Source organism: Corylus avellana, chromosome 4 (assembly GCF_965113065.1).
Source record: "Corylus avellana chromosome 4, dhCorAvel1.hap1.2, whole genome shotgun sequence".
NCBI classification, from domain to species: Eukaryota; Viridiplantae; Streptophyta; class Magnoliopsida; order Fagales; family Betulaceae; genus Corylus; species Corylus avellana.
The window spans coordinates 35,360,441-35,379,181 of NC_142493.1; the positions used below are offsets into that span (position 1 = coordinate 35,360,441).

At 37.6% G+C, this 18,741-nt stretch overlaps 4 protein-coding genes, 1 long non-coding RNA gene and 1 pseudogene across 5 annotated transcripts; 4 read left to right on the top strand and 2 right to left on the bottom strand.

Annotated features, from left to right (window-relative positions):
* The first annotated feature begins 1,732 nt into the window (after window positions 1-1,732).
* On the top strand, window positions 1,733-3,222 carry LOC148586645 (uncharacterized). Its single transcript, XM_088515723.1, has 2 exons — window positions 1,733-1,755; window positions 2,079-3,222. Exons 1-2 carry the CDS (start codon window positions 1,733-1,735, stop codon window positions 3,220-3,222), a joined length of 1,167 nt encoding a protein of 388 aa, XP_088371849.1.
* Window positions 3,223-5,275: 2,053 nt separating this feature from the next.
* Window positions 5,276-6,684, top strand: LOC148586646 (F-box/LRR-repeat protein At2g40920-like). Its single transcript, XM_088515724.1, has 3 exons — window positions 5,276-5,383; window positions 5,476-5,595; window positions 5,713-6,684. Exons 1-3 carry the CDS (start codon window positions 5,276-5,278, stop codon window positions 6,682-6,684), a joined length of 1,200 nt encoding a protein of 399 aa, XP_088371850.1.
* Window positions 6,685-7,610: 926 nt separating this feature from the next.
* On the bottom strand, window positions 7,611-10,533 carry PRXIIF (peroxiredoxin IIF). The gene is made up of 5 exons (XM_059592729.2): window positions 10,150-10,533; window positions 10,018-10,047; window positions 8,865-9,023; window positions 8,120-8,214; window positions 7,611-7,870 (listed from the first exon to the last, which is right to left on the bottom strand). Exons 1-5 carry the CDS (start codon window positions 10,372-10,374, stop codon window positions 7,765-7,767), a joined length of 615 nt encoding a protein of 204 aa, XP_059448712.1. The 5' UTR covers window positions 10,375-10,533; the 3' UTR covers window positions 7,611-7,764.
* A 1,390-nt stretch (window positions 10,534-11,923) lies between these two features.
* On the top strand, window positions 11,924-12,756 carry LOC132179286 (uncharacterized). Its single transcript, XR_015911951.1, has 3 exons — window positions 11,924-12,039; window positions 12,274-12,335; window positions 12,483-12,756. It is a non-coding gene; the product is annotated as an uncharacterized LOC132179286 (long non-coding RNA).
* Window positions 12,757-13,045: 289 nt separating this feature from the next.
* Window positions 13,046-14,742, top strand: LOC148586647 (uncharacterized). Its single transcript, XM_088515940.1, has one exon. It carries the CDS (start codon window positions 13,127-13,129, stop codon window positions 14,540-14,542), a length of 1,416 nt encoding a protein of 471 aa, XP_088372066.1. The 5' UTR covers window positions 13,046-13,126; the 3' UTR covers window positions 14,543-14,742.
* A 1,713-nt stretch (window positions 14,743-16,455) lies between these two features.
* Window positions 16,456-17,610, bottom strand: LOC132178485 (putative F-box protein At1g53550; annotated as a pseudogene).
* Window positions 17,611-18,741: the final 1,131 nt, after the last annotated feature.

Below are 18,741 nucleotides of genomic sequence, written 5' to 3' on the forward strand. Positions count from 1 at the left end.
CCTGTTGAGACGAGCTCGAGCTCGAGCTCGAACAGGGTTCTAATCCTATCGAGACGAGCTCGAGCTCGAGCTCAAACAGGGTTCTAATCTTGTTGAGCCGAGCTCGAGCAGCAAAGTCGGGCTCAACTCGAGCTCGTGCTCGAGCTCGAGCCTGGCCAAAAAATAAACGAGCCGAGCCTGGACAGCCAAAGCTCGCCCAAGCTCGGCTCGTTTACACCCCTAGCTGCAACTGAGGCTATAGGAGCCTAGTACTCGGCTGAGCTGAGCAAGAAACTAAACTTCACACAAGTCATTCTGGAGGGTGATTCATTAGAGGTCCTACGGGCTCTAAGGAGAAAAGACAAATGCTGGAACAATTGTGGGCACTTGATCAATTATGCGGAAACTCTTCTCCATGGTGCACAGAAATGGGAGGTTTGCCATGTCAATGGAACATGCAATTGCCCACACACTAGCCAAAATGGCCATATTTTTGGGTGAGGATCATACTTGGAGAGATACGGTTCTCGATTATATTCGTGATATTGTCAATGCTGAGAAAACACTTTTTTGAATAATGAAATCAGGGAATGCAACCAAAAAAAAAAAAAAAAAATCCATCCACTAACTTAACATATTCCGACAACGTGAAACGTTAAAGCCAATAAATTAGTGACACGTGCCATATTTAAATACAAAAAAAAAAAAAAACAAAAAAAAAAAATTGAAGTAATGTCTTTTAGACAAAAATACATAATAAAATTAATGTTATATTTTGCTCTTATTTTTTTGATGAAATTCACTCCTATTTATAGGATAATTGAGGTAAATAAGAATAATAAAATTATATACAGATAATATCATACTTGAATACAATCAAATATGGTCACCTAAAATGTAGGAGATTACAATCAAATCAATTTTGATCAAATTTGAAAACAATCAAATATTTGAAATCAAGTCCCCTAATATATGTTGGTTTGCTTTAAAAGTGTTTAGATGTGCCAATTACCGTGCACATATTTTAGCCAAATGGGCCGCTTTCAATCTTGTTTTTGGAAGCATTCCCACATGATCTCCCATTCTTTCTTCCATTCGGATCAAGAGTGGTAAAGATACTTCCCTGTAGCCTTTTTTTCCCTTATTCAATTAAAAAAAACAAAAAAACAAAGTCTCCTAATATATGTTAGGGTTAAATATCAAATACCCCCCTTTGGCCATGAGGGTAGTCCAGCCACCCCCAAAAAGCCAAAAAAAGGGGGGGGGGGGGGGGGGGGGGAGATCGGGTGCATTTGGGGGTGGTTTCAGCCACCCCATACGGCCGGTATGGGGTGGCCAAAACCACCCAGCCCCTTGGGGGTGGTCCGGCCACCCCCAAAAGCACCTGATCCCTTTTTTTTTTTCTTTTTCTTTATGGCCAAGGGGGTGGTCTGGCCATGGGGGTGGTTCGACCAGCCCCAGATCGGCCAGGGCCAGCCACCCCCTTGGCCAAAAATGGGGTGGTCGGGGGTGCAATTTCGTTTTTTATTTATTTATTTTTATTTTATATTTTACTTTTTTTTTTTTAAAAAAAAATAAATAAATAAAATTAATGTCTTAAACGACGTCGTTTTGGGCTGGGTAGGTGTTGTAGTTTTAGGACACAAAACGACGTAGTTTTAGGGAGGGTAAAATGGGTATAAAAAGTCAAATTGTTTGACTTTAACGTTAAAAGGGTCCAAAGTGAGAGCAAACCAAAGTTCAGGAGGCCGAAATGAAAGTTTTGAAAATTCAGAGGTATGTCAAAACGGCTGAAAGTTCAGGAGAGCTTTATGAAGTTTCCTCTTTTTTGTTTCACAAGAATGAAACAGTGCAGTTTTGTTTTACTTAAACGTGGGTTTTAGAAAAAATAAAAGGGTTAAATACTAAATACCCTCATGGGGTTTGGTAACTTTATTTTTACCTTCTTGGGGTTTCATTTTTATCATTGGAGGTCCCTGTGGTTTTGATAAATGACCAAGTTAGTTCATCCGTTAGTTGACCGTTATGACTGACACGTGAACCAATCAAATGTTGACATGTGACACCTATTTAATTTTTTTTAAAAAGAAAAAAAAAAGAAAAAAGAAAAGGAAAAAAATTGGGGGTGGCTCTGGGCAGCTACAAAAAATCAGTTTGGCTTCAAAATGGTGCCCTTCTCCTGACTATTCTTATGATCGTTCAACTCTACTTTGTGAGAGTGTTGCCAGGAAACTTTTTCCATACCATTCTTGTCCTGAATACAGCGAGCTTGATGAGTTCCATTATGCTTACAGAATTCGAAATCGAGTACAGAAACAAGTTTTGGTCCCGCTTCGCAGAGCCCTAGAGTTGCCAGAAATTTACATGACTGCCCGTCAGTGGAACTTGATTCCATATGATCGGATTGCATCTAATGTCATGAAAACTTACAAGAGGTTGTTCTATAAACACGACCACGACAGGTTTTTGCAACATCTTCAGAATGTGCAGTGCCCTCCTACCACTACCAAACAATTGTTCCCTCATGAGATATTAACCCTCTTGGGTTATGACAGTGGTCATGATGAAATTGCTGAATTGCAATGGAAAAGAATGTTAGATTCCTACTCTAGCAAAGAAAAGTTTGTAAACTGCATTTCAGTCATTGATTCTTCCCTATTTCATGTGGCGGGATATGATTGCACCGAAAGATTCTGCCTCTCATTTGCATTGATGACGTCTGAACTCATTGCAAGTCCATGGAGGAGAAAGGTCTTGACATACAATCTTGATAATCATGAGTTTGTGAACATTGAAGGAGATGATCTTGGATCAAGGATAAATTTTTTGAGATCTCTACCAATATTGTGTGAATGCCCGAATCTCATTCAGTTAATGGATAAAATTTTGGAAACTGCAAAAGATTTGAAGTTGGGTAAGGAGAATATGATTGCAAGGATTTTTTTCTTTGATCAATATGTCTCTAATCCCTATATTAATAGTTTTTCCGGTTGGGAGGAGAATTATGGGAGAATGCGTGAAAAGTATGAAAGGAATGGTTACGTGATGCCAAAGATTGTGTATTGGTCTAATCAACATTACGGGAATTGGGTCGAACAGCTTGAAAGTGACATAACCATAATAACAACATCAGAGGCAAAATTTAGAAATTTCTTGGAATGCAGCGAGACCATGAGTTTAATGGCTGAGATGGAATCGAAGATAGGCAGTGAAGATTACTTGAAACTTGTGGTGCATGATTAACTCGTTTGTTTCTAAGTAACGTTTTTTTTTTTTTTAGAAATTGATTTTCCTATTTTTCGGTATTTAGTAGCACGGAAAATTGTGATCAAATAAAAAAACATTTTTAGTTGATTAGAAAAATCTTCCTCTAGATTTCCATATATACTATTTTTCAAGAATAGATTCAGGGCATATTGGTAGTTAACATTGCTTCATTGAAGGTTATCCATCGCTTATGATCCTAGCACGAGGGTGGGGTTAATGTTAACTTTTCACCTAATATTGATTATTTTCAGTCCATTATAGGCTAGAGAATATTCAGTTCATGGCTAGAATTTCTTCTCAAAAATTTTATAGCTACAAATGAGACACATATCCCACTAATAAAAATAACAATAAAATATTATTTTAAATCAAAAAACAAATTAATAAAAAAGAAAAAAGGAGGCGGCTGTCTACCACAAGGGGTGGCCGGCCACCCCCATTTTGGGTAGCCACCCCCAATGGCCGGCCAGGGGGTATCAAAACCACCTGCATAAACTATGGGGGTGGTTCGGCCACCCCCATCTTGCAAAAGGGGGGTGGCTGAATCCAAAGGGGGTGATTCGACCAACCCCAAGGGCCAACCCTTTTATTTTTTTAATTTTTTTTTTTTTATTAACTTGGCCCAAAGGGGGTGGCCGAGCCACCCCCAAGGCTCTTGGGGGTGGTTCAACCACCCCCCTTCTGCAAGATGGGGTGGCCGAACCACCCCCATGGGCCACCCCTTGGCAGGCCATTGGGGGTGGCTCAAGCCATCCCCTACCCAAAATAGGGGTGGCCGGCCACCCCTTATGGTGGCTAGCCACCCCCTTCTTTTTTCTTAATTTATTATTATTATTTTTAATTAAAAATAATATTTTATTATTATTTTTATTAGTGAGATATGTGTCTTATTTTTAGCCATAAGATTTATGAGAAGAAATTATAATCATAAACTGGATATTCTCCAGTCTATAATGGACTGGAGAGAATTCTGTTCCCTAATATCCAATAATCAAATGAAACGTGATTAAGGTTGCAGGAAAAACAATTTTGTATATGTACCAAGGTAAAACAATTTCGGATTACTAGCTAACCTTCAGGCATTCATGCCTTACAGGATCGTAGATTCTATTTGTCTGCCTCTCGCTTCTTGTAATTGTCACCCAGGCTTCCAACTCTTCGAACTTTCAGATTCTGCTAATTAGAAGTTTTCCATACAATTAATTAAACAAGTACACAAACAATTCGACAGTACTAAAAGGAAGCGAAATTTATCGGACAAAGAAAATCTAAAGAATGAAAATTTGGTGTTTGTATTGGCTTTTGGATGAAGATTGTGGATATTGAGTTTCGTGGATTAGGGGAAATTTGGAGAAAAGAGACGAGGGAGAGACGGGAATTTTTTGCGAAAAAATTGAGAGAAAAGATTGTTGCAGAGATTGGGAAAAGAACAAAAAATACGTAATAAAATCCTTTATACTGCTCTTGGGGGCGAACCGTTACGGCGGGAGGCGATGGACGGTTTCGTCAACAGTAGTGATGGTGGGGAGACGCATGGAAATTAACGAAATGTTGCATGTCGTCACACATACACTTGTCATGCCTCCTAAAAAAATTTAAAAATTAAACTAATAATTAAAAATTATGGGGTAGCCGTAACCATCCCCAAAGGTCTTGGGATGACTCGGCCACTTCCAGAGGCTGAGCCATAATGGCCAAAATGGGGTGGCCGGGTCACCCCATTAATTTTTAATTTTTTTTTTTTTATTTGTAGGTTTTATTTATTTATTAGGACATGTGGCATTTGTACGTAATGACACGTGTGATAGATATATTAAATTAATATTAAAAAAAAAAAAAAACTTAAGCACTAAAAAAATAATAATTAACCCTTACATTTATTTTGGTTTGGGAGAACGTGGCACACCAGCGTGCACACACATGTAACATATCTATAAAACGCAAAAGCCCTAACAATAACAATCCCAAAATCTTTTTCCATCCTTTCCACGCCGCTTGACTACACAGACTTGTCCTACGCAGGCTAAGCATGTCTCTCTTGTTGGGTCTGAGAAGGGTTTCCCAATCCTTCAACACCCTACTACGACACCTTTCCTTGGCTCATCGTCCCTTCACCACTAAATCTCCCACCGGCCGAGTCCTTTTCTTTGCGCTTCGCACCCCACCGATGGAGCAATGCTTTTACTCCGCAAAAATCCAAAAGGATGGCACCTTAGGCCCTGCCACTAGGCTCCCCCAATCCCTTTCAAACTTTATGGACATGATGTACGGCCGACAACTGTGTTCCTCAATGGCTCCTTCTTCCTTCGCCATTACGGAAGCTGGAGCGACTTCTGTGATCCTGTTCCGGTTGGTTGTGTTATTTTTTGTGTTTTCGTTGAAAAAAAGAAATTTGCAAGCGTTTTGTGTTGAAAGTTATTTACTGATGTTTTTACTTTTTTCTTTTTTTTTTGAATGTATTTGAAGGGTGTAAAAGTCTACTTGTATAATCCTGACACCGGAGAGGACTCCCCTCTTCCCGATGTTCCCTATCAGCCTCCCTATTGCGACCCTGTTTCCTACTTTGGCGACACTGTTTCCGGCTTACACGGACCTGTTTTCTATTTGGGGTTTGATCCTTTGTCCAACGATCAGAAGGTTCTTCTTGTTCAAAGAGAGATGGGCGTGTGGCACTCCCAAAACCCCGTGAAGAGGCTTTTCTGGGTTTTCGAACGGAGCAGCGGATCATGGAGGATGGACCCTTTTCTACCTGAACAAAATTTTAGATTTCCGATTAACCTTAAAAAGGTTGTTTTTGCTGGTGGCTCAATTTATTTTAATTATGATGCTGGCGGATCGCCAAGTGATCAGTTTGGGGATCCGTTTGAGAAATATATATTGGCTTTTGATATGGCGGAGGAGCAATTTAGAAAGATCCCTTATCCTGATCCTTTCTTCCCTGCAATTGAATGTGGTGGGTTTTTGGGGTTGATACAAGACTTTGAATTGCAGAAGGAACTTGGGTCCGATGACATGCAGTACGACAAGTTGCAGATTTGGGTATTGGAGGACTGCAATAATCAAAAGTGGGTTCATAAAAATATTCATTTTCCTTTTGATTGGATGAGGTATAAGGACGTTCTTGCCTTCAACTATAACACTGGCGACATGTTCCTATGCTCGTGTCTACCGCCAGGATTCAGGAATGATGGATTACAAGAGAACGAATGCTTACTCTCTTATAATACGAAGACAGGGTCTTTCAGGGGGGCCGAACTCACCGGATTGCCCCATTGGTACTTTACTCAAGAAGACATCCTCAGTGCGCGGAATTGGGCCGAATTCATACAACTCAACAGTTCTTCTCAAGAATACAGCGAGGGGGGGGGGGGGGGGGGGGGGGGGGGTGGGGGAATATCACCATCGCCGTATTTATGTCGCCGGCGTTACGTTCGATGATGAGATGGAGAGGCAGAAAAGTTTCGAACAAGTCAAGCAGCGCTAGAAACAATCATGCGCATTCTCTATTTTCATTCACTTTCGTTTGGAGGGGAATAAAGAAATTGGGAGGATAGAGAATAGTATAATTTTTCATTTATTTTTTAACATTTTGATAGTAAACATTGCTCAAATTTGGGGAACATAAGTAGAAAGCCGGGTGTGGGTACTCCTAAATTCCTATGTTCTTTCATCATATACGTAGGTGGTAGTTATAATGATCATAAGCTTTTTGAGAGCATGATGACGCGCGTTGTCATTCAAAATGAAATAGATGTGCCCTGTCATTAAGGAAATAACAACATTAGTTTACAGATTTCCAAGGGAATGAACGCTCAAATGGGGGATATATAAAGAGAATAAATAGGGACGAAAATCTTCAACAATTTGTGTACCTAGCTCTCAGTATTGGGGCTTTTCTCTCTTTTGGAATTTCTTGTTAAGATTTCCGCAATGAGGAGCATCTCTTTATATTGGATGCAGTGCAGTACCCGAATCTCAATCCCGGGTTTGCAGCTTCATGGAAGGGACAGCGGTGCATTTCATATTTGCCAAGATTGACTTGACACTTGTTATAAGAACACAATCGAGAGGCACATGGCAGGCATGGTGGTACAATTGGTGGGACATGTCACGACTGAACACAACTAGAAAGACAATGAAAAGGGGCACTCCTTGAATAAAACACAGGTAGAAGTTAGAACCCACCATCATCAGTGCAACATTCAATATAATATCAAACAAATGTCACACCATTTATCATTAATATGCTGCAAGCTTAAAACTACTTACAGTAAGTGGTAAAACAAATCTTGTTTTGCAGATAAAAACTTATGCAGGAGAACCCACCTCATATCCGATGAACAAGAATAAAAGCAAGCAGAAAATACATCCAAGATAACTCTGGAAATAACATTAGAAACGTAAGAGAATTATGAGCTACATTCACCAGTCCTCAGCGTGTATCATCGAAGTTACAGATATATAATTTTACAATGGATTTGAGTAGTCATCTGGGCCGCATACAAAACAATAGCAACTTCATATCTGCTTCAAGATGTGCTCTGCGCCAGAAACTTTAAAATCCGAGGGATTTTCCTCTACATTAAGAACCTTAACCTTTCCATCAACCACAAATGCGGACCATCTGCACCAGAACAACAGCATCATCTGAAAAGCTTGACAAACTATAGTGTAATACCCAGAAATCATTCTTGCCTAGCTTGAATTATATTTAGTGACTAACAAAGAAACAATCAATTATGTACAAGTTATGCAACCTCTACATGGTCCATGGATTTAACAAGGTCTAAGCCTCCAGAACCAGCTAGAATGACAGCTTAGATCTCTAAGTCCACTCAATTCCAACAACAAAATAATGATACAATAGTTATACCTATGAGAACGAGGTCCAAGCAAAGCAGCAGATAGATCTTTCTCTAATCCCAAGCTCTTGTGGAAGCTTCCATCAAAGTCCCCATAAAATTCAATCTATAAAATCAAACATTATGAAAAATAAGTGATGTTGCTTTAAGGCACATCGGCACAGTTAGTTATTATTGCATCAAATGAAAAAGTAAACCAAAATATCACCATCTTAACAGAGTAGCAGCAACTGCAATATTCTATAAGACAGACTGCGGACCACAGTTTGTGAAAAGAAACTGAAAATTCATGTGTTCTCCGAGCCAATTAACCTCAAGCCATATTAGTAAGGTGATAGCACTCCTTTGCACAAGGAGAAAACATTAACTACAATTAGATATAAGTTAGGAGATTTGGTGGTTCATAAGTCATGTGGTCACCGAAGCCAAGGTAAGCCTTGCAAATAGCATATCAACAATTACATCAATGGATCATCCCCATTCAATAAGAAAGCTGGAGATTGCTCTCAAGGGGTAGCTCAATCGGCTGGGCACTACGCCTCATGAAACAAAGGTCATTAGTTCAAATCCCCTTCCCCATTCTCTCCCCTTATGTGGATATGTAAAAAATAAATAAAAATAAAAACCTGAAGATTAAGAAATTCACCAGATAAAGCCATTCAAACTCTCAAGTATTTAAAACAACAACAACAAAGAGAGTAGGAAAGTATAAAAACACCTAGCGGAAACAAGCAAGGGACTTCAAGGTAAACTTACAGCATCTTTTACTTGAAGTTTCTCTCCCCAGGCATTCAAGACATATGGATCATTAACGGCGACACAAATTACAGAATCAACCTTTTGAGCCCTAAATTTATCAATGCTATTCTTGTAACTAGGCACATGCTGCTGTGAACAAACTCCTGTGTATGCACCCTGTAATATGATAAATACAAAATTAGCAACTCCAGCGTCCCAAGAATAGCATTGATGAGGGTTCATCTCTATCTTAGACATAAAATAATAAGAATAAAATAATTTTTCACACAATTCCATTTCGTCAAAATCCAAAATTAGCAACTCCTGCCTCCCAAGAATACTTCTCAGACTCCAAGGAAGACGTAGTTGGTTATTTCACAAAAATAAAAAAATAAAATAAAAACTAAATAGTCGTTGCACGAGCCATTACAAATAAATGTTGAAAAGAAAAAAAGGAATAAACTTAATCACGAGAGCTATGTTTGATTTACCGTTGTATGAAGTTTAAAGCCTTAGTTAATAGAATTACTTTATGATAATTGAGAAACTAATTTTGATCACTTTGCCCTTTACAAATGACTTCGGCTAATAAATAGCTTCCTGACTAAAGCAATAAATCATAATTTTTTGTTGTTGGACAAAGTAGCAGAGGTTCAAATTTTAAGGCAATGAAGTAGCGAGAATATATAAATGTTTGATTCTAATGACTATCATCGTTATATTGAAATTAATCCCGCACCATGAGGCTTCAAAATTTCTGTTCTTGTCGAATAATAACAGAAATTCCTAACAAATACAACAAATTCCAACAATGATCAAGCCATATGTTGCCCCCATATGTTTTCTGATTTTGTGAATAAATTCCTACAGTCCTCAAGATCAAATGTTCAAGATATCAAACACACCAATTCGAACAAGACACAAAGAAATTCGACCCATCAGGCTACTCATCCTTTCTTACATAAGAATCCATTGCGATGTGCCTCTTACACATATCATTTACAGCAATAAATCTCCTTTTATACGGATATCAAAATGTACCTAAACCAACTGCTAACAAAAATTATACCATCACTAGCATTCATTGTTTTTCAAAACAAAATTGGCTTAATGGGTGTTGAGCCAAAAACAAGCTAAACAAACACACTTGTAAATATAAAGAGTGACTTACAGGGAGTCCAAAGATGACCACTCTCTTGTCCTGAAATTGATATAAGGTAAAAAAAAAAGAAAAAAAAAAAAGAAGTCAATTTTAGTTCTGCAAAGTAGAAACGAAATGAGAAATGGAAATTCACAAACAAACCCTGAAAATGTCTTTGAGAGGAGTGGTGGCGAAGTTGGAGGACACGCCCTCGTCCCAGCTCCGAGCCTTCTGGAGAGAAACATCAGGCGCGGCCGCGACTATGTCAGTCCCCGCCTCCACCTTCGCCGCGAAGGCCCTGAACGGCGCCGCTGCGATTTGGAGACCTCCGGTCGCCATTGGCTTCACGGCGGAGCAGCTTGTTCGCCTGAGAATTGTGGACGCCATGGGATTGGATTCAGGGTGAACTCGGTTTGTTCTCACACTCAAGCTTGACTCGATCGCTTCGCTCTGGGTTTTGTTTTGTTCCGTTGAAGACGGTAGAGAATCCGAGGGTCGTGAGTCAAGACGAAGATGGTTTATTCAAGCCTTTCAAGGGTTGAAACGGCGCGTTCCGTTGTCAGGGTGACCAAGCTGTTCTGTGAGTCTGGTCTGCTTCGGATCGAATGGGCCTCAAGGAGTGTTGTTCGTATGGGCTTAAATTTGTGAGGTTACTTCACAACAGGCCTCGGGGGAAAGATTCAACCGTTTTTTCTTTTTTCTTTTATTTGAGTTTTAAAAAAATTAAAAATTACATATCACAATTATGAAATATGTGTTATTACAAAATTAAATAATGTGAATAATTTTTCAATTTCAACATCCTGTACTGTCAACAATAACTATATATATATATATATATATTTTTTTCAAACGGAATACACATTTCACAAACTAATCGAAGTCTTAATATTTAAATTTGTGTAATACTAAACAAAAATGTTCTAGTATTTTTGGTTGTTTGGTCAATCAAAAATTACAACTATAAAATACAACATTCTTTAGTTTCTTAAGAAATCTCCATTAAAAATAGGACAAAATTTAAGTAAGGTGGAATTTATACTTATGTGCACCAAAAAAAAAAATCGTATGGGCTTAAAACATGTTAAAATTTACTTCTTTTTTTTTTTTTTTTTTTTTTTTCTATCAATTGAATGTTTGGATAATATTAGCATATAATTGCAGTTTTATGGACAAATTACCAATAAGGACATTTGTTTATAACCATAAAATAACTAAAATTGTCTATAAGCCTATATTTTTAACACTTTTGGAAACAATAGACTCTAATGGGTAGCTCAATTGGTTAGGGATCATGCTTCATGAAGCAGAGGTCATTAATTCGAATCTCATTTCTCTCCTCTTGTGTGAACATGTTAAAAAAAACCACTTTCATAAACAATGACTTAAAATTTGACATTAACTTTGAGTTTTATACCTAAGCAATGGTATCTTATTATCTTGCCATATTACTTGTTTTTATATGCATTTATGTTTTTGTATTTTTTTTATGTTCTTTTTGTATTTTTTTTTTTTAATTTCTTGAGACAGATTTCAAACAGGCATATAACAAAGAAGAGAAGTTTTTAACATATTTTATGTAGGTATTTTTGGAATTTTTGTTCACTCCCACTCAAAATTTGGTAATTATTGCACCAAATATTTGTTATTTAAAATCGTGATTTTTCAGTAAATTCACACATTTTCAAATAAATATGAAATCGTTATTTTACTTTAAATTTGTACATTTTCAAATAAGTATAGTTGCTTATAAAAATCGTGGATTTGTTTCCAATTTTAGATTATATGTTTTTAACGTTTTGCAATTTCTTTAAGGTTATAAATTATTCTTACAAAATTCCAATTTCGGATCCTACTACAATTAAAAAACAACTTACCGTTAAAGAAAAACAATTAATTAACCTAAACGCGTACGTTCCTTGGCGGTTGTCTCTCCTCCTTTAGAACATCTTTTTAGCAGCCGCCCGGAGATCTCCCTCCGGACTCCGAACTGTCCACTTTTTCTTTCCCACTGTAGAGCCACACTCTATTGTTTGCTGCGAGAATTGCCAGGTACGAGGTGTAGCTGATTGACATGTATAAAAGGTTGAGAATTTGTTGGTTTGATTGTTCATGCGATCATTATAAATTCTCCCATATTACTTAGCCGGAGAAGGATGTTTAGTATGGGAAGGGATTCATTCTTGTTATTTTCCTCGGTCTGTTTTTTTTTTTTTTTGTTTTGGTGGTTGTGGTCGGCTTTTGGTTATAACCCCTGAATCTGAGATTTGGTTCTTTTTGGAGCAGGTGGATCTCTGTTGCAACCTTAAAAAAAATTCAAGAATCAAGCCTGTAGTGAATTCCACCTGGTATTTTGGATCCCTTCCTCTTTCTCTCTAAAGTTATTCATTCAGAATTTTGCATCGTTGGAATTGTTCATACTTTTTATAGACTAGCATTTTCCTTCTCCTTCGTATCCAATTCTTTAAAACTTACACCGGGTCTTTGTGGTGTAGTAATATGAGTGGCCTTGGATTTCAACTCTTTCGCTTGTCCATTAGAAGGAGTCGAACTGGAGCTTCTACAGCCGGTTGGAATATTGGTTTAAGATATATTTGTTGTGACCCATCAATGGGGCGGCTGGGTGTTAATCGTGCAAGCTCGGAAGAATTTGGCCTTTCTCCATTTCGGCTACTTGGGCCTTCAGAAGTCCCTCCTTCCACATTTACTGTGAATTCATATCTAGATGATCATACTCAAGACCCTATCCGTGACAGAATCAACAACTGGAGTGAGTAATGATGGAATGCACGCCTGGCGTGCATCAACAGTGATGCACGCCAGGCACAAAATTTTTTTTTTTTATTATTTTTTTATTATTTTTTTTTAAAAAAAAAATTTTGCACTGGCGTGCGTGGGCGTGCCACGTACGCCGCGTGCTTTGTATCATTACTCGTCTTTTTAGTAAACAATGCAGAGAGGATTTCTACACAGCAGCTAGCTATATATATGGCTCCACCGATACCACTCTGAAACATTAGCATACAACGTGGGGGCATTTTCCAAATTTGGGTGTTTAAAAGACTTGCTGGAAATTCTCTACCGGATTCTCAATGGGCTACGAGTTCGGCACATCCAAATTGTGAGGAGGTATAAGGTTATGAAGGAGCGACAGAGAGCAAAGATGATAGTGCAAAGACAGCTACTCCATATAATTAGGCTGAAGAAAATGAATTCTAAGGAAATACAGATAAGGACTAGAAAGCAACAAAAGAGATTGGTGGCAAAGATAATGAAGCCTAAAGTAGTGCAGGAAAGGAGCGTCACACATTCGAGAAATGAGAAAAGAATTACGATGGCAAAGAAGGCCATTGAGAGGTACAACCATGATCCAAAATACCGTTACTTACACAACCAGATTGCCAATCTTTTTGCGAAGCTACTTAAGGCTGACCTCGAGTACTTGATTTCTGGGCAAATGGCAAAAATCAGTCTGGCTTCAAAATGGTGCCCTTCTCTTGACTCATCTTATGATCGTTCAACTTTATTTTGTGAGAGTGTTGCAAGGAAGCTTTTTCCATATGATTCTTGTCCTGAATACAGAGAGCTTGATGAGGCCCATTATGCTTATAGAATTCGAAATCGATTACAGAAAGAAATCTTGGTCCCGCTACGCCGAGCCCTAGGCTTGCCAGAAATTTACATGAGTGCCCGCCAGTGGAACTTGCTTCAATATGATCGGATTGCATCTAATGCCATGAAAACTTACGAGAGATTGTTCTATAAACACGATCGCGATGGGATTTTGCACCACCTGCAAAATGTGCAGTTCCCTAAACTCTCAAAAACAAGTACCAAAGAATTGTACCCTCATGAGATATTAGGGCTCTTAGGTTGTGATTGTGGTCATGAAGTTGCTGACCTGCAATGGAAAAGAATGATAGATACCTACTTTAGCAAAGGAAAATTTGTAAACTGCATTTCAGTAGTTGATGCTACCCTATTTTGCAGGGGAATTGATTGTACAGAAAGATTTTGCCTAGCATTTTTACTGATGACATCTGAACTCTGTGCAAGTCCATGGAGGGGAAAGGTCTTGACATACAGTAACAATCCTGCGTTTGTGAACATTGAAGGTGATGATCTTGCATCAAGGATAAGTTTTTTGAGTTCTCTACCAATGTGTAAATGCCCGAAGCTCGAACAGTTGTTGGATAAAATTTTGGAAACTGCAATAGATTTGAAATTGAGTAAGGAGAATATGATTGAAAGGATTTTCTTTTTTGATCATTTTTGTAATGGTTTTGGCGGTTGGGTGGAGATTTATGAGAGAATGCGTGAAAAGTACGAAAGGAATGGGTATGTGATGCCAAAGTTTGTTCATTGGAATCACCACGATCGACCCACACTGACGCATGAAGACTATTTCTCGGTTAAGGGTGACTTAACAGAAATAATAGCAACAGAGTCAAGTTTTAGAAATTTCTTGGAGAGCAACGGGACCTTGAGTCCAATGGTTGTGATGGAATCGAAGATATGCAGTGAAGATTACTTAAAATTTGTGGTGCGTGATTAAGTTTTTGTTATTTTCTTTATGATAAACCTTTAGCTTAAGGAATTATGGTTAAGTTAGTGTGAGCAGGTAATAGGTAGTACTGTTAATGGTTTAGTCTCACATACCCATTATTGTTAGAAGATCTCTTTACGTGCATTTATTTTTAGTTGAGTGGACTACATAAAAATATTGAAGGCTGGCCATTTATGATTTGATTTTTACGTCCATTTTTTTCTTAGTTAATTTAAAGAGAATTTCTGGTGAAATAACTATTTTTCAGCTAAAATACAATTAGAAAGCTACTTTTTTAAAGCCCCTCAAAATGGACTCTTTAAACATTTTTTTACTCCAATATTCTTTCATCATGGGTGGGCTTTATTCTTATGAAAAACATCCTTAATACCTTATGGGACATCCATTTTGGAGGACAGCAACAATTTCAAGTCTAATAGCCTGCCAAAATTTTGAAAAATGACTGATCATCATATAATTCAGCAAGAAGCAAATTAACTAAAAAATATGAGCTTAAAAATAATGCTGACAAACCCTCTATATATGATCATCCGAAAGCTGTTTTTGGTTCTTGATATTTTTTGCTTGAAAATATTGCTTACCAGAGAAGTACGAATCCTCCTAAACAAAAGATTGATCATCATCCTCATCTTTGGTTGGAGCTCTCCCCAACAGCTCTCTCCCGTGGATTTGGAACATTGCCATGCCATGTATCTTTTTTATTCACTTGGGTATTCAATTTCAAGAGCTATCAAAGTCAAAGGTCTTGAGTTTGAACTTTAATTCTGTTAAATGATCTTCATTCAAATTAAATATTTCACATGTTGGGTCTTATCTATTAAAATGGAGTTTGAGCTAACATGTGAAGGAAAATGTTATAGTAATGATTAAGTAATTAAATTTATTTAAAAACCATGTCTCATCCTCAATAGGTCCTTTAACGACCGATCGTTTTCTGACTCCTCTTTCTCTCCACCATTTTTTACAATTGATTTGCAAGCATACATTCATCGAATAGCACGGATTTGTTCCCGTCCGCTTTCACCTTAGTTGGTACAACTTCAGTACACACTTCAAACAAAATTTTGCCAACTTTGTCTTTTGATAATAAACCTTTTTTTCTTGGATGATTCCTTAGTTGACAACATGAAAGGACACATGACTAAAGGATACAACACGTTCGACAGGTTCTTGCTCGATTCTTTGGCAGCCAGGTTTTTTCCACCATCTGAGTGATAGAAGAGATCAATTGCAGTGTGCTAGATAAGAATGATTTGGTCGAATTCTACCTGTCTAGTGCTCCAACCGGACATTGAGGAGTACTCAAGTCCATAATTAATTATGTTTTCATTCATTGATTTGCCTTATGGCATGTGCATCTTTTTTTGCAATTTATTCTAAGAAAAAAGATTGCAACCTTGCAATTATTACGTAACAATACCTAAAATAAAAAGATAATATTATAGGAGAATTTTTCGAGATTTTTATAAAAATAAAAATAAAAATATAAATAAATAAATTCAGTTTACAACAGAACCAGCGGTTGCACTCAAGATGATGAGTGTGCTAAATAGCCTGAATTAGCCTCATCCCTTTTGTCATTATCAACACGTGCTGCTTGACTTTTCAGCTCCATCTCATCATCGAAATTAACGTCGACGACATGAAAAAAATAATGATCGTCGTCCTCGCTCAAATGGAGTAATTTTATTTATTTTTTAACCGGATTACCCCGTTTACAAATGCATTAAAACAAAGTATTAGAACAAAAAGTACCTTCAAAGTAACATGGATATTCGATTATCAATAGTCCCAAGAAAATTGCTTATTATGATAATATTTATTGGAGAATATTTTGAGATAAATTTTTTTTTTTTTTTTTAAAAAAAAATCATTTAACAACAAAAGCAGCAGTTTTGCACTCAGAGGAATGAGGATGTCCATGGTGCTGAATTGGCCCTATCCTCTGCCTCCATCTCGTCATCGAAATTAATCTTGACGACAACTTGACGATAAGGAGTATTGTCATTGTCATCCGATAACTCGATCCAACGGGGCAATCCGTTGACTTCAACCCGCCTAAAAGTTCCCATCTTCATATTGTAATAGAGAAAGTATCGACTACGATCTAATGAACCCCGATCTGAAACCTTTGGTTGTAGCAACATCTCGCCGGTTTTAAGGTTTAAGGCAAGAACATGGTTAAACCTCATCCAACCAAAAGGCATATGAATTGTTTGCTTAACCCACTTGTGATTATTGTAGTCCTCCAATATCCATAACTTCAACTTGTCATACTTCTCCTCCCTGTCATAATATCCCCTCAAACTCAAAGCCAAACGTCCACCAAATTGAGTTAGATATCCATGGAACGAATCATCAGGAGGATACGGAATCTTTCTAATTAATTTGGCCCTCCACCATATCCACCATATCAAAAGCCAATATATATTTCTCTGGCCGTCTACCATAAGAATTATAATTAAAATGAATTGCGCCATTTGCAACAACTTGATTACTGTCGCCCCTAAAACTAACTATTTTTGGTATCTGACTTCATGATCCGCTGCCTCGCGTGAAAACCCAGAAAAGCCTTTTCCATAAGGCTTTTCCGTAATAGACGCTTTGAACTAAGAGAACCTTGTGCTCGTGCTCGTTGGACAAAGTATCAAACCCAAAGTAGTAGACATTATTGAAATACTCATAATGCAAAGCGGGAGGAAGAGGAGGAAGATCGGCAAGAGTGGAGTACTCACCGGTAACGGGCCTATAGATGTGTAATTTCCAGCCCAAGCGAAACAAGATCTTGTCGTTGGTTACATAACTTTCTGAAGAGAAGATTTTGGGAATTATTTCGGAAGGGACTGAGGGAAGCATAGTGGCAGGGCCTACCGGCCTAGGGTGCCATCCTTTTGGATTTTTGCGGAGTAGAAGTATCCATTCCCCAAATTCTGGACAAAGAACAGGACTCGGCGGCTGCAAGATTGAGTGGTGAAGTGACGATTGGCCAAGGAACGGTCGCGTATTAGGGCGTTGAAGGATTGGGAAACCCTTCTCAGACTCGAGCACAAAGACATGTTTTGCCTGCGTGCACTACTACTGCAAGTATGTGTCTTTAATCTTTAGGGAAAATTATAGTTTACCCCCCTAAAGTTGACAGCGTTTTTCAATTCGAATATCAAAGTTTCAATTTTTGCAATTCACCCCCTCAAAGTTTCAAATTTTTGCAATTTGACCAATTATATCCAAAACTTCCTATATTGCCCATAATTTTTATTTTTTTATTTTTTATAAAAAATAATTAAAAATAAAATTCGGGATGGCTTTTGGCCATCTGGCCATTTTTGCAACTTCAAAATTTTTTTTCATTAAAAATAAAAAATAAAAATCATGGGCAATATGAGAATTTTGGAATAATATTGGTCGAATTGCAAAAAAATTGAAACTTTATGGGGGTGAATTGCAAAAATTAAAACTTTGATATTCGAATTGAAAAATACTGTCAACTTTAAAGGGATAAACTGTAATTTTTCCTAATATTTATTAGGCGCCGTGAAATGGATAGGAAAAATATTTTGTGATGGTGAGGGCTTTTGCCCTTTTTGTAATAGATAGGTATGCACATGGATCAAGCATATGGTTCTCTTTAAGAACAACATCCAAGCCCATTGGACATTCTGAAATTTGCGTTCAGCCCATTTCAATTTTATCTCCTTCTTCCACTCTTTAGCACATCGTCCCAGAAGCACGGGAGAGAAATGGGAATTGCGTCTGTACTTGTAGTCGAAAGGCCGTGGGCACGTATCTCTTGGTGGTTACAAGAAGTCCAAAACAGTTTTGGGTTCTATATGGCAGGGCCTGCTAAAAGGCCCGACAGCCGACTACTGAAAATACGACGACTTGGGCACCCACTTCTACGTGTTAACGTAAAATTCTATTTTTATAGAAAACCTCAAAAAGTAATGCTAAAATTTTTTCTTGTATTCTTTTAAAAATAAATGTGATTTTTTAAAATTAAAGTAGACTTATGATTGATTATTATTAAATTTTAATTAAATACAGTTATTAGATAAAGAAATCAAACAAGAACAATCTTAACTGCTAAAGAGAAAAATTGGGTTATTTTTGCATTACTGTTCCATAACAAAAGCTCATTAAACTAACCTCGAAAGCGAAAGGAATATCTTGATTTCCAACATAAATAAGAC

Coding starts and splice junctions, on each gene's coding strand:
- LOC148586646 (XM_088515724.1), top strand. CDS start 5,276: ATGTCTCTCTTGTTGGGTCTGAGAAGGGTTTCCCAATCCTTCAACACC. Junction 5,384..5,475: donor CTAAATCTCCCACCGGCCGA/GTCCTTTTCTTT, acceptor CCCTGCCACTAG/GCTCCCCCAATCCCTTTCAA. Junction 5,596..5,712: donor ACTTCTGTGATCCTGTTCCG/GTTGGTTGTGTT, acceptor ATGTATTTGAAG/GGTGTAAAAGTCTACTTGTA.
- PRXIIF (XM_059592729.2), bottom strand. CDS start 10,374: ATGGCGTCCACAATTCTCAGGCGAACAAGCTGCTCCGCCGTGAAGCCA. Junction 10,048..10,149: donor CTCTCAAAGACATTTTCAGG/GTTTGTTTGTGA, acceptor TATCAATTTCAG/GACAAGAGAGTGGTCATCTT. Junction 7,871..8,119: donor CTTGGACCTCGTTCTCATAG/GTATAACTATTG, acceptor GTTCTGGTGCAG/ATGGTCCGCATTTGTGGTTG.
- LOC148586645 (XM_088515723.1), top strand. CDS start 1,733: ATGAAAGTTTTGAAAATTCAGAG. Junction 1,756..2,078: donor AAAGTTTTGAAAATTCAGAG/GTATGTCAAAAC, acceptor GAAAAAAAAAAG/AAAAAAGAAAAGGAAAAAAA.
- LOC148586647 (XM_088515940.1), top strand. CDS start 13,127: ATGAAGGAGCGACAGAGAGCAAAGATGATAGTGCAAAGACAGCTACTC.